Consider the following 14,122-nt stretch of genomic DNA (forward strand, 5'->3'; position numbering starts at 1 on the left):
ACTTTAAAATATAAAAAAAAACATATTTATTTAAAATAACGCTTTGGATTTGGCAGTCTCAGTAAACAGCAGATGATTTAAAAATGTGACTGACTCTTCCCAAGGACAAGTATCTTCAGCTTCTTTTCACTCTGCCTAGAACTCTTTGCTCCAGCCAGAATAACTTTCCCATGCGCGTGACTTGGCTCATTCTTATTTTTAGTTATTTGTGCTTTGCACTCTTCTTCAAATGACCTTACAATGCCTCTTGGCCAAACCCCATACTCCTTTCAGATTGTTCCTCATTTGTGTAGTCCAGGAATTGGCAGAAAGATCACACTGGTCATATGATCTACTCCAACTCATCTTTCGGGACTTCCAGAGAGCTACCTTAGGCCCCACTGTGGCAAATGTACTTGCTATGATTTCCTACACATTTTTGTTTCCATATTTGTATATTCTATCTCCCTGTCAGAGCTATCAAGTTCCATTTCTTGGGGCTACACTAAGGGCATTCAAGTTCAGAGGCTGTCACTTACCCAAGTCATACAGTTTATGACTGATTTTAAACAGGTAGCAAGCTCTTTGCATTTTAAGTGTAGTATTGTTTTCATTTTGTGAAAACCTACTATACTTGGTGCCAGGGCAAACTGGTATTCTCTGTCCAGTTAAGAAACAAACAGTAGGGGAACTTTAGGCAGGGAGAGGCAATCCTAGAAAGAGCTAGAACCAATGTGAGAGGGAGAATGAGTGCTTAGACAAAATAATTGGCTTTCTTCAGGCATTTCTCATTAAAAGAACAAAAGGAAGAAAACTATGAAACACCTAAATACTACTACAACTACCATCACCACCACAATTTCTGCTTTGCTTCTATTTTATGCTTAATAAGCAATACTACTCCTACTGCCAGTAAACACAGAACATTAAGTCTTTTCTCCTTGATACTCTAGATAATATATTAGATTTGGGTCAAAACTTTTAAACTGCAAGTATGTTAAAAAATACAATTAGGAAAATAAAGGGTTGTGAGGATTAACTCAGGACAAGAGTGCGTGAGAATAGTACATACATATTTTTATAAAACGGGTGCAAGCACACTTGAACTGATGTTTTCTATAAAAATCTGTTGGCTGTGAATAGGAAAGAGTGAAGTGCGGCAGGAGAAAGGAATGGGGGATCAGTGGTGTCTGCTTCTTGTCAGCCAGCTTTCATGTAAAAGTCATGGCAGGGTCAGCAACAAACTAGCCAGGTGGCAACTCCAGGCCATGCTGCCATAAATAAATACTTATGTACTAATGTCACACAACCAGAGTAAGATGCAAAGCATATGGGAGTAAAGCTTTCTGATGTAAATAGTCAGAGAAAAAAAAAACATAGTTTCTGAACGTGAGATCCACTATTGGTGCTGGACTTTGAGACGCCTAGGAAAATTAAGTGGCAATGCTTTTTTAAAACACCTGGAATAAAAGATTCTTTGAAACATAGATTCCTTTAAAAAATTCCAAATATTCCATGTAAAATTGTGTGACTACTATTTTAAGAGTTGGTGGTTGGTGTAGTTAATTCAGCATTATTCATAGGTGGCACAGATTTGAGACCAAATTTCAGGAGCTTAAGTAAGTGTGCCAGTAGTGCCTACTTATTCTCATGACTTGTGAGAAGTTACTTCTCATGCTTCAATTTAGTCGTTGAGTGCAAGAGAGGAGGACCGTGACGATAATGAAAGAGCACCTGCTTCCTAGGTGATTCTTAGGATTCAGTCAGTATGTGAAGAGTGTTTAAAAACAATACCTGATTCAGTGATCTTTATTATCAAGTGGTCTTAGTGGGGTATTTATCTTATATAGTCTAGTTTCTGGACACTACGCTGAGGAATTATTTACTTATAAGATCCTGTTCAATTTTAGCAAGCACTGTCACTGTCCTCCCATTGTTCATCAATTTTGCTGGAGCAGGCCCAGTAACGTCTCCATTGTGACACTAGTTACTGTGTTTGACATATCGAACACTACACGGTAGCTTGCCAGGCTTTGCCATGCGGGTGAGATACCCTCAGTAGCTTGCCAGGCTCTCTGAGAGGGGCGGAGGAATCAAACCGAACGTCCTACAGACTGGAATCAAAAATCAATTTTACGGGCGTGATCCCTGAGTCAGAGCTAAGAGTCAGCTCTGAGCTTCACCGGGTGTAACACTAAAAAGGAAAATTTAAAAAATGTTTAAAAATTTTTGCAATGGAATGAAAACTTAAATGGATTCAAGAATTTATTCTAAATAGGTATATATAAGCTAAGCTTCCGGAACTTCAGATATTTTCCCCCAAATCACTCACACATTTCTTGATATCTAAACACCTTTTCATTTGCTTAAAATAAATACTAGTATGTGCAAAGAAACAATACAGAAACTTCTCAGACACAAATAGATTTAAAGGGAGGAAGAGGGGGACAAAGGAGGGGCTAACTCCCAGTAAACAGCCCCAGGAAAAACTAAGCTCGGCTCATAACCCCTGGGAAAGCAGATTAATTCATTCATCCAAACATGTGTTGAGTGACTACTAGTTACTGAGGTTGGGGATGCAGCGACAAAGGACTGAGTTCAGTCCTCCAGCATCTGAAGGGATCTGTGTTTGGGGACGGGCAGGGGGCCGGTGACCACTGAGGCCTGTCTGTTTCCGATCTTGGGCCACACAGTCTTCCGTGCCAGCAGGGCTGTGTGTTTATAGCTATCCCCGCGGGCTCCACCGCTCAGTTCAAGTTCAGGCTGCGGGGAGCCTTTCCTGGAATGAAACCTTGGCAGACCAGGTCCGTCCCCGAGCGGCGCTGACGCGGGCGCATTTGAAAACGTCTTCAAATCGCGCGCCCGGGCAGGGGCTCTCCCGGGCTCAAACGTGGGGCACCGTGAGTACCATGCCGCCTATTTTGTGCGTCAGGAAATCCCATGATTCGCACACGGTATGAACTCCACGAACCGGCGAGGCTGGTTCTAGGTGGCAGCCGCTGGAATCCCGACCTGCCCGCTCACACTTAGGTGCAGCGGTTGACGACGGTCACTACTTCCTGTTCGCTCTGCCCTTACTTGACATGGCGGCGGCTTGCCGTCTTCTGTGCCTACTGCGGCTGCGCAGAGTGCTGTCTGGCCCGCCCTCTGCCGCTAAACCCGGGGGGTTGTAATTGGGACACTGAAACTGGCAAGGGGTGGGGGGTTACAGGGCCAGACCGAGGAAGCCGAGGAAGCTGCGCCCTGCAGCTGCGTGCCCATCTCTCAGCGCCGTAGACCGAGGCTGCTGGAACCCAGCGTAGTTTTACTTTGTCCCCGTCCCCCTCTCAGTCCCTGGTCCAACATGATACTGACCAAAGCCCAGTACGACGAGATAGCCCAGTGCCTAGTGTCTGTGCCGCCCACCAGGCAGAGTCTGAGGAAGCTGAAACAGAGGTTCCCCAGGTAAGTGCCCATTGCTTCCTACTCCCAGCCCTTTCCTTGCAGCACAGCTGTCCCTGGGCCGCCCTTTAACCTCAGCAACCACGTGTCACACACAAGTGGGGAGGAACCCAGGCGTCAGGTTTTAAATCGAGGAGAGTGGAAAAGGTTCCATCTTTCAGCTGCCTTCCTTATGTATGAAGCCCCTGCGGCCTCCCAGTGCAATGAAATGCAAGGCGACAGATGTTGATTGCCTACTTGGTCTGTGCTAGGGGCACCTAGTAGGTCTCCACGTGTGCCTGGCGGTTACTGGACAGATACTAGGGATGAATTATGAGTGGCAGGGCGCTCTCAGAATGGAAATAGGATTAGAGGATTCAAAAGGACGGGGTGGACTTTTTAATGGGCCCAGGAAACACACACAGATTCTTAGGCCCGAGGGGCCTGCTAACTGTTCCACAGTGGCTTTCTAGAATGATCTCGGCGGCCCCCTCCCCCAACAACCCCCAGACTGCCGGGTGCAGTTCTGATAGTGGGATTTTAGGGATCACACTCTTGGGTTAAGATTGGCATTGGAATAATCCTAGATTTACACATTCCTCCCAACGTATCATTTTCCCAACCAGTTTTAGGGTGATCAGACTCACCAAGGCAAGGATTTTAAGAATTATTCGAGAAATTCTCATTTTAAGGATGCGGTATCTGAAATTATACGAACCAGTTAGAGCAACCGGCTTGTTTTATATATATATATATACATATATATATATATGTATATATATATATATCATGTTAAAGTATGGAGAATTTCTATACCTTTCTTCTAATTGAAGTCCAAATACAGACTTGAATCATTCTGTGACACTGAGCATCTTTGCCCCTTATGGCCAAATTCTGTCTCTTTGATGTGTTAGTCCTTAAACAAATGTCATCCTAGAGGTGTTTTCTTGAGAGAATGGAGAGAATTAGATGTCTGGCATTAGAAAATACAGACTGAAAGAGTCTTTCAAAACTGAAAGGCTCAGTTTTCCTAATCTGTAAAATGAGTTGTATGTTTATTGTATTACTTAGGTTTCATTTAGGGCAACATTATCCCTTTATATTCTTTATTAAATTTCTTTTCATTATTTATTTTGGCAGCCCAGGGACCAAACTCAGGACCTCACACATGTGCAGCAAGCACTCAACATCCTTGGTCTTATTTCTTATTCCTTTTAACTCAATATCTAATGAAGAGCAAAACTAATTATTATTTCATTTTATTTTTTTTGGTAAAAAATATTTTATTTTTAAAAAATTTTATTTATGTATTTATTTTAAATTTTTATTAGTGAAACACCATGAGGTACAGTTGTAGACTTACAAATTTTTGTGCTTGGGTTTCAGTTATACAATGATCCAGTACCCATTCCTCCATCAGTGTTTTTACTCTTTCCAACTCTGCCAATGAACAGTGAAATGGATGAAGGTCTGTCAGCTGAGGGAATAGGTAGAATATGGCTGGGAAAGGAAGGTAGTTGTAAGATAAAAATGTATATTTTGATAGTCTGGTCTTATTATATACTTATATTACCCAATATTTTTATTCTCTTTTTTCTTTCCCTCTCTCACTTTTTCCCCTATAGTGTATCTGTCCACTAGCAGAAACTTCATCTCTACATGCTCGTAGCAGCACTTATTATGAACTTTTGGGGTGCCAGCCTATCTTCTTGCTTATGCCCCTCTTTCCTCCCCTCTTATTCATGATATTATTTCCAACTATTTTTCACTTCTTTTAAATACTACCCAAGGAATAACTAACTCTTCTCCCATGAAAACTTTATTTGGTGAGATTGCATTACTGATTTAAAGAGCCATTTAACAGCCTGAGTGGGAATTCCGTCAACATTGTGACTTTAGGTCTGGTTTCATCATTTTCATTATCGTACTTTTTTTCTTTAGATGTTCATTGCAAAGGACTAGAGCAATCTTTAGATTTGATAGTTCATTATAGTAGAGTCGGTTGAGAAAGGACCTCAGATAATTTCTTGTGGTTCAAAGAGGTTAAGTGACTTGTCAAAAAAACCCAGAGATGTTTAATAGCGCAAGTGTCTAGGATACAGGTTTCTTGACTTTCAGTTCAAAGTTCTAAACTTAAGCTGCCCTCATTATTTTTATTAAAAGTAACTTAGACAATTATTTTTGGAGAGTAGCATTCACTTGCATTTTGTTCCTAAAGAAATAAAAACATTGGTGTTTTAAAAAGTTGTTTAAATTTTTATTTCCTCATTTTAAAACTAGTATATGGTGGGACCTCAGATATTGCACAGTTACTTGTCTTGCATGAAGCTGATCCAGTTCAATCCCTGGTACCACAGATGGTCTTCCAGGCACTGTAAAGATTAATTCATGAGCACAGAGCCACATATGGCGCTGAGCACAACTGCCTGTGACCGCAAACCAAGCAAACAGTAGCAACCAAACAAACAACAGTAGCAACCAACCAAACAAATACACAGTAGCAATCAAACCAAACAAATAAACAGTAGCAAACCAACCAAACAAAATAAACAGCTGATCTTATAAAACCCTGTGCAGACCTCAGGGAATACCAGAGTTCATTGACTATATTTTGAAAACCACTATTTTTGTTTTAAAGGATTTTGATGTGTATTGAAAAATTACTACGAAAAAGATTGTACTACATTTTTGAGAATATGTCTCTTTTATTGGTAGAAGAATTCGTAATCTTGAATAAGCTAGGTCAAGGTGCTAGAGAGATTGTGCAGTGGGTCCGGTGCTCGCCTTGTGTGCAGCCGACCTGGGTTCCACCCCCAGCATCCATATGGTCCCCAAAGCTCCACAAGGAATTATTTCTGGGTGCAGGCTCAGGAGGAACCCCTGAACATCAGCAGGTGTGACCCCAAAACAAAATCAAGCAAAAATAAGATAGGTCAAGAAATACCTCTTAAATTGCATTGTTATATTTGCAAATGAATTGCACAATTCCCTAAATATCAACTAATTTCTCCTTGAATTTGCCTAACTTTATATTTATCTTCCTTTTTAAAATTGGTTTATAACTTTATCTGCATATGTTAAGGATTGTTTTATGTCATATTTGTTAGAGGTAATTTTCAGTTGTTTGGTTTCAAATACTGTTTTATCTTTGATATTCTTAACTTTAATGCTTTTTTGTGGGTTTACTTTATGCTGAGAAATTCCTTTTTCATCCTAACATATGAAAAGTCTTTTACTAAAATTTTGCATAGGTTCTTTACAATTTTCTTATTCTTGATTAGTTAACCTTTCTAATTAAAATTTATCTTTATAACTAAAGGTGCAACTGATTTGTCCCCACTGTTTTTATTTTATTCTGTCTTCTGTTTGCTTCATTCCCTTACCTGTCTTTGTTTTTACTGTAATTCCACATGTATGTTTTTTTAAGCTGTATAGTCCCCTTAGTGCTGGAGTGATAACACAGAGGTAGGGCGTTCGATTCCTTCACCCCTCTTGGAGAGCCTGGCAAGCTACTGAGAGTATCTCGCCGGCACAGCAAAGCCTGGCTAGCTACCCGTGACGTATTCGATATGCCAAGAACAGTAATAAGAAGTCTCAAAGTGGAGATGTTACTGGGCCCACTTGAGCAAATCAATGAACAACGGGAGGACAGTGACAGTGACAGTCCACTTAACCATTCTGATATCAGAATTCTCCAATTTAAAATGAAGGGATAGAGCTTCGATGTTTATTTATTTTGCTGTAGCACTGTAGCATTGTCCTGTTGTTCATCGATTTGCTCGAGTGGACACCAGTAGCGTCTCCATTGTGAGACTTATTACTGTTTTTGGCATATTGAATACATCATGGGTAGCTTGCCAGGCCTTGCCATGCAGGAGGAATACTCTGAGTAGCTTGCTGGGCTCTCCAAGAGGGACGGAGGAATCAAATCCAGGTTGGCCATGTGCAAGTCAAATGTCCTACCCACTATGCTATCGCTCTGGGCCATTTTGCTGAATACTAACAAAATTTAATTAGGAAATAAATGGGTATACATGAGGTCTTAGACAATAAAAATTAAGAGCAAATACCTAAAATTGGACATTTTGAAAAGAAATGGTCAACAAAATAAAGAAAAAAAACTTAGATGAATGGTATGAGAAAAAGCAGACATATTATCTAGAAATTATTAAGACAGCCAATGCTAATATAACTAAACATTTCCTGTTAAAATTGTTTCCTATTTATTATTGGCCAATTATACTATAGAATTTGGGGGTATAGCTTTATACTTCTATAAGATGTCTAAGAGCTTTATACCTCTAGATGACACCATAGCCACCTCCAGATTCCAGAGCTATGCACAGTCAAAAAGACTCTGCTACACTACCTATTGCTTCCATTGCTTCCCCTTTTCTGGTAATCACTGGAGTGTTACTGAGTCTCTGGGTTAGTTTTGAGGGTTCCTTCCACTCCCCTCACCAAGTTCATATGCTTTAGTTACTTATATTTTGCAAGAGTGAAATTGTCAATAAGTGTCTTTTACTTTATTTCTTGGGCTGGAACTATAGCACAGCGGGTAGGGCGTTTGCCTTGCCTGGCTGACCCAAGTTCGATTCCTCTGTTCCTCTCGGCGAGCCCGGCAAGCTATTGAGAGTATCCTGACTGCACAGCAGAGCCTGGCAACCTCCCCATGGCATATTCGATATGCCAAAAACAGTATCAAGTCTCACAGTGGAGATGTTACTGGTGCCTACTCAAGCAAATTGCTGAACAACAGGAGGACAGTGCTACAGTGCAGTGCTACTTTATTACTTATTTGTGATGTGCGATAATTTACAACTTCATAATGCTGCTTTATTTTTCTACAGTTTTATAATAAATAGTCCATTGTGCCCAAGAACAAAGGACATATTGCATTTATGTACGTTTCTTGGATTGTATCTCCTAGTTTATTTCCTGGGTCATCTTACATAGGTAGGTTTCAGCTGTTACTGATAAAGTTATATTTTCTGTTTTTGTTATTTTTTGGTGGGGGAGAGGGGTTCCTAGGTAATGTTCAGGAGGTTCTGGTGTCCCACCAGTGATGCTTGACCAACTGGACTGGTGGTTCAATACAGCGGCTCGAGGATGCAGTGATACTTGATTCCTGTGGTGCTGAGAATTACCTGTTTGATCCAATGGTACTCTGGAGCTTCCAGGACCACACCTGGTGGTGCTCACTTCAGATGATTTCACTCAGGACTGGTGCTTCAGGAATGTACCCATCAATGCTCAGGAGACCATATGGTGCCAGGACTGAACTGGGATTGGTTGCCTGAAATGCATGCGCCTTGTTCCTATATGGCTTCTCTAGCCCCTCTGCTGCATTTTTTCCTATAAACAAGGCATATGTAACTAATTATATAGTATTCTTTCTTTGCTTTAAAACAATTTTAAACTTACAGAAAAGCTGTGGAAATATTATAGAGAATTCTTCTCTGTCTTTCATCCAGCTTTCCTTAATTTATCATTTTATGGGACTCTAACATACTTCTCAAATCAGGAAATTAATTATAATGTGACATAGATCTTAACGTCCAGAGCTTTTTCTTTTTTTTTTAATTTTTTAAATTTTTTTATTAAACATTTTTTTAATAGTGAGACATCATGAGGTACAGTTGCAGACTTACACATTTTTGTGCTTGGGTTTCAATTATACAATGATCAAATACCCATCCCTCCACCGGTGCCCATTTCCCACCACCACGGATCCCAGTATCCCTCCCACCCCCCATCCTTCCCATCCTACCCTGCCTCTGTGGCAGGGCATTCCCTTTTGTTCTCTCTCTCTTATTGGGTGTTGTGGTTTGCAAAAGAGGCAATGGGTGACAATCATGTTCAGTCTATAGTCTACTTTCAGCATGCTTCTCCGATCCTGGGAGGATCCAACACCTTTATTTGGTGTTCCCTTCTTTATCTGAGCTCCCTTTTCCCCTAGTATGTGTGGTTGGCCTCCAAGCCATGGAGTAAAATTCCTGGTACTAATCTCGGCCATTCTTGGGAGTTAGTCTCCTATTTTGTTACTTTATGTTCTCCAGATGAATGCAATCTTTCTATGTCTATCCCTTTCTTTCTCAGTCATTTCACTTAACATGATACTTTCCATGTAGTACCACTTGTATGTAAATTTCGTGACTTTGTCTTTTCTAACAGCTACATAGTACTCCATTGTGTAAATGTACCAAAGTTTCTTTAACTAGTCATCTGTTCTTGGGCACTCAGGTTTTTTCCAGATTCTGGCTATTGTAAAGAGTGCTGCAATGAACAGACAAGTGCAGATGTCACTTCGACTATACTTTTTTGCCTCTCTGGGATATATTCCCAGGAGTGGTATTGCTGGATCAAATGGGAGCAGAGCCTTTTCTGAGCTTTACCAGTTTTTCTCATAATATCCCCTTTCTATTCTAGAACCCTGCTGTTATTCTCTGTTTCAGGATCACATATTCCTGGTCACTTCTGGTTCTTTACTGTTACTTTATATTTTGCTGATCTTGACACTTATGGTGGATACTGGTCAGTTATCTTGTAGAATATTTGTTCTGTTTGATGTTTTTCCATGCTTAAATTGAAGATAGACTTTTGCCAGGCTATCCGCCAAATGATACTGTGCCGTTTTCTGTGCATTGTATCAGAGTTTTGGGCTTCATATGTCTTATGACTGGTGAGGTTTAATTTTTGTCACTTAGTTAAGGTTTGGTGTTGGCCATGTCTCTCCACTGTAAAGTTATTATCCTTCCCATTCCAGTAAGTCATGGGGGATATCCTTTAAGATGCTGTAAGTATCCTATTTCTCACCACTACCTCACCCCCTACACCCACCCCAAAGATTTAGAGCACAGTGGGTCTGGTAAGCAACTGTTTTATTGGTATTTGCCTAATGCCAATTTTCACTTTTTTTTTTCTAACTGCTCTTCTAGCTAGTCATCTGCAACTATCATTTTATGTGAAATGATCCATTCTACCTTGAACCCATGATTGTCATAGGTATTAGAATTTACTCACGGTCATGGTCATGTTCCTCCCGTTGTTCATCGATTTGCTCGAGCGGGCTCAGTAACATCTTCATCGTGAGACTTCTTGTTACTCGAATACATCACGGGGAGCTTATCAGGCTTTGCCGTGTGGGCGAGATACTCTCGGTAGCTTGCCGGGCTCTCCGAGAGGGGTGGAGGAATCGAACTCGGGTCGGCCATGTTGGCTGTGTGCAAGGCAAACGCCCTACCGCTGTGCTATCGCTCCTCACTTAAAAATTTGATATAAGTTAATTCACTATGTACTCACCATGTTTGTGGAACTATTTGTGTATTATTTATTTTTTTTAGAAAATGAGGAAGCTAACTTTGAATTACTTGTAGTTTGAGGAAGAGTTTAAGACATTCAGTGGCTCAAAATTATTAGAATCAAGGAATGTTTGAGAGCAAATATTTGTCAAACATTTAATTCAGATATAATTATTTAAGAGAGATCCTCAGAAAATCTGTATCTTTATTGTTAATTAATTCTTTCACTGGATGATTGGACACCTGGGTGTAACTTGATTTTGTACCCTAAGTTCTCTTGCCTTCACATTATTAGTTGGTTGCCACTTATTGTAACATAATGAATCACAAATCAAACTCTTGACAAATTTCTAAATAACAAAGTACTCTTAGTACCTTCTCCCACTCCACCTTGTCCAGGTGTTTCTAACCATGCTTTAGAAATGGCTCTACTGTATATTTGCCAGTGTTGGACTTGGTGGTTTTGGTGGTAAACCTAAGGGACCATTTAGGTTAGGAGTGGAGAAGCTGGGGATAGACAGCTTAATGGATCAAGTACATGCTTTGCATTTAGGAAACCTGGGTTACAACTGCCTTATACATATGTAGGGTGGGTTGGCTTAATTTGGTACAGTTATCATTTTCTGAATAAGCCCCATCTGGCACCTTTCAACTGTCCACTTTTCCCATCGGAAATTTTCTATTCTATTGTTTTTGATTGCCGTAGCAGTTTATTCTATTTTTCGCTTGCATTTCATTTCTCTTTTATTCGGATTCACATTTGCTTCATCTATAAAAGGCAGGATGAAGCTCCATAGCTACAGACTGAAAGAAGCAGGATTCAAACACAGAAAGAATCTGACTGCAGATTCTCACCTTTATTTCACTCTATTACCTTTGTCCTATAAGGCTGTAATGAGGATTTGGAAAAATAAGACTTGTAGAATACTTGGCATAGTATGGAACCTGACTTCTTAAACTGTGTGATCAAATGTGTGTGTGTGTATGTGTGTGTGTGTGTGTGTAGGAATTGTCACAAAATGACAATAGTAAAAAGTTTCTGAATGCACAGGGACCAAAAATTAATTCAGAATCAACCTTATTATGAATTGGAGTTTCTGTCGATGCTCATGTATGTTGCACTATCTTGAAGAAAAAAGAAGTTAACAAGTGGAAAAGATTTTAGAAGCCTTGGCTAGATGTCTCTGTATAAAATGAATATTAAGTATAATTGTTGTTATTATAATTTTAGTAAATGGAAATAATTGCTAAGTAGCAATCTTTTACAACAAAATTTGGCTTTAAAAGAAAGATTCACAGCTGTACCTCAAGGTGTTTCACTAATAAAAATTAAGAAAAAAAAAAAAGAAAGATTCAGTGGCTGGATGATAGCACAGTGGATAGGGTGTTTGCCTTATACACGGTCAGCCCGGGTTTGATTCCCAGCATCCCATATGGTCCCCTGAGCATCGCCAGGGGTAATTCCTGAGTGCAGAGCCAGGAGTAACCCCTGTGCATCACCAGGTGTGACCCAAAAAGTGAAAGAAAAAAAAAGAAAGATTCAAAATTTGCATGTGATGAATGTGTTTTTATATGGTATGGCTGCAAAGACAGAATTGGTCATTAGTTGAATATGGCAGAGATAGTTAAATCTTCTCAGATGTCTTTTTTTTTCTTTTTCTTTTTGGGTCACACCTGGTGATGCACAGGGGTTACTCCTGGCTCTGCACTCAGGAATTACCCCTGGTGATGCTCAGGGGACCATATGGGATGCTGGGAATCAAACCCAGGTTGGCCGTGTGTGAGGCAAACACCCTACCTGCTGTTGCTATTGCTCCAGCCCCATTCTTATATGTCTTTTGTAGTGGCAGGTAATATAATTTCTGGGAGCTTCATACCCTAGTTTTACTATTCTTCTTGATAATTAAAAATAGATCTGGAGTGATAGTATAGCGATAGGGCGTTTGCCTTGCACGCAGCCAACATGGCCGACCTGAGTTCGATTCCTCCGCCCCTCTCGGAGAGCCCGGCAAGCTACCGAGAGTATCTCGCCCGCAGGGCAGAGCCTGGCAAGCTACCCGTGATGTATTCAATATGCCAAACACAGTAACAACAAAGTCTCCAATGGAGATGTTACTGGGCCCGCTCGAGCAAATCGATGAACAACGGGAGGACAGTGACAGTGACAGTGACAATTAAAAATAAAAAAAAAATTAGAGCCCACATGCCGTAGCATGTGGTTCCAAGAGGCCCAGGTACCAGTCCTGGAGACATTTGGTGTGACATTCTGCCTGGTGCTGTAGGTGTTCAGGACCTGTTGTACTGGAGGCCATCCGAGCTGTGCTGGGAAACCATGAAGTGTAGGGGATTGAACTGGATGCCTTGTACATGCCGTGCATGTTCTCCTAGCTTTGAGCCAGATCCCTGGCTTCTCGACTCATTGAATTTTTGGAGTCCGAGTAACCAGTTGCAATATAGGGTATTGCTTGATTTACTTAATTGAAAGATTATGCTTATTGGTTTTGTTTTCACAGTTAACTGAGACTTGGTTCTCAATTTAATGTCAGTTTTCTCTATTTCTGATATTGTGGTGGTGGACCTGACTGTCAGAATAGTGAGTGAGAATAGCACATCAAGGGCAGAAAAGCTTTTTATTGAACTGGAAATTGTTTTAGGGGTTTTGCCTAACAAATGTAAATATACAATCTTTGAAAATATGATTTATAAACTTAGGAAATATATCTTGAATGTTTATTGATAATAATTGGAAAATAAATTGCACACATTAGAAGATAAACTTGTTATCTTTTAGAGTATGATTTTTAAAAATTTCCTAATATGGGGCTGGAGTGATAGCACAGCGAGTAGGGCATTTGCCTTGCACGTGGCCGACCCAGACTCAATTCCCAGCATCCCATATGATGTCCTGAGCACTGCCAGGAGTAATTCCTGAGTTCAGAGCCAGTAGTAACCCCTGTGCGTCGCCGGGTATGACCCAAAAAGCAAAAAAAAAAAAAAAATTCTAACGTGTTAAGTTTTTATTTTGCTGTTGCATTGTAATCTGAATTTTAAAACTCTTCTAAAAGTTTATTTTGTAAGTATATTGTCCCTTTGTTTTCTAGAAGTGCTTAGTTTATATCAAGTATTAGTGCTCCACTGAATGTGCTTAGTTGCAAAAGTGAGATAAGCTTGAATTTCTGTAAAGATATATCTGTGGAAAACCATAGATAATGTTATTCTGAGAAAAACCCACACACAGACTAAATTTCTTATAGTCTTAGAGGGGGAATTTATATGTTATTAGATTATTGCCTTCATTTTAAAGTATTTTAAGTATCAGACTAAGGTATCTACTAAGTAATAACCCAAACCAGAATGTTTGCTGGTACAATAACAAAGAATCATGTGTTTTCCTAGGAGAAGAATGTTTAACAGAAGTACAA

General features: G+C 40.2%; 1 protein-coding gene across 3 annotated transcripts in view; it reads left to right on the forward strand.

The window, feature by feature from the left end:
• The first annotated feature begins 3,217 nt into the window (after positions 1–3,217).
• CDIN1 (CDAN1 interacting nuclease 1) overlaps positions 3,218–14,122 on the forward strand; it is a 262,518-nt gene continuing 251,613 nt past the window's right edge. For all 3 annotated transcript variants that reach the window (XM_056134132.1, XM_056134133.1, XM_056134135.1), the window contains exon 1: positions 3,218–3,423. In XM_056134132.1, the coding sequence (XP_055990107.1) occupies positions 3,323–3,423 (101 nt within the window). In that variant the 5' untranslated portion in view covers positions 3,218–3,322. The remainder of the gene's footprint in view (positions 3,424–14,122) is intronic.

Source organism: Sorex fumeus, unplaced genomic scaffold (assembly GCF_029834395.1).
Source record: "Sorex fumeus unplaced genomic scaffold, SorFum_2.1 ptg000098l, whole genome shotgun sequence".
Classification (NCBI taxonomy): domain Eukaryota; kingdom Metazoa; phylum Chordata; class Mammalia; order Eulipotyphla; family Soricidae; genus Sorex; species Sorex fumeus.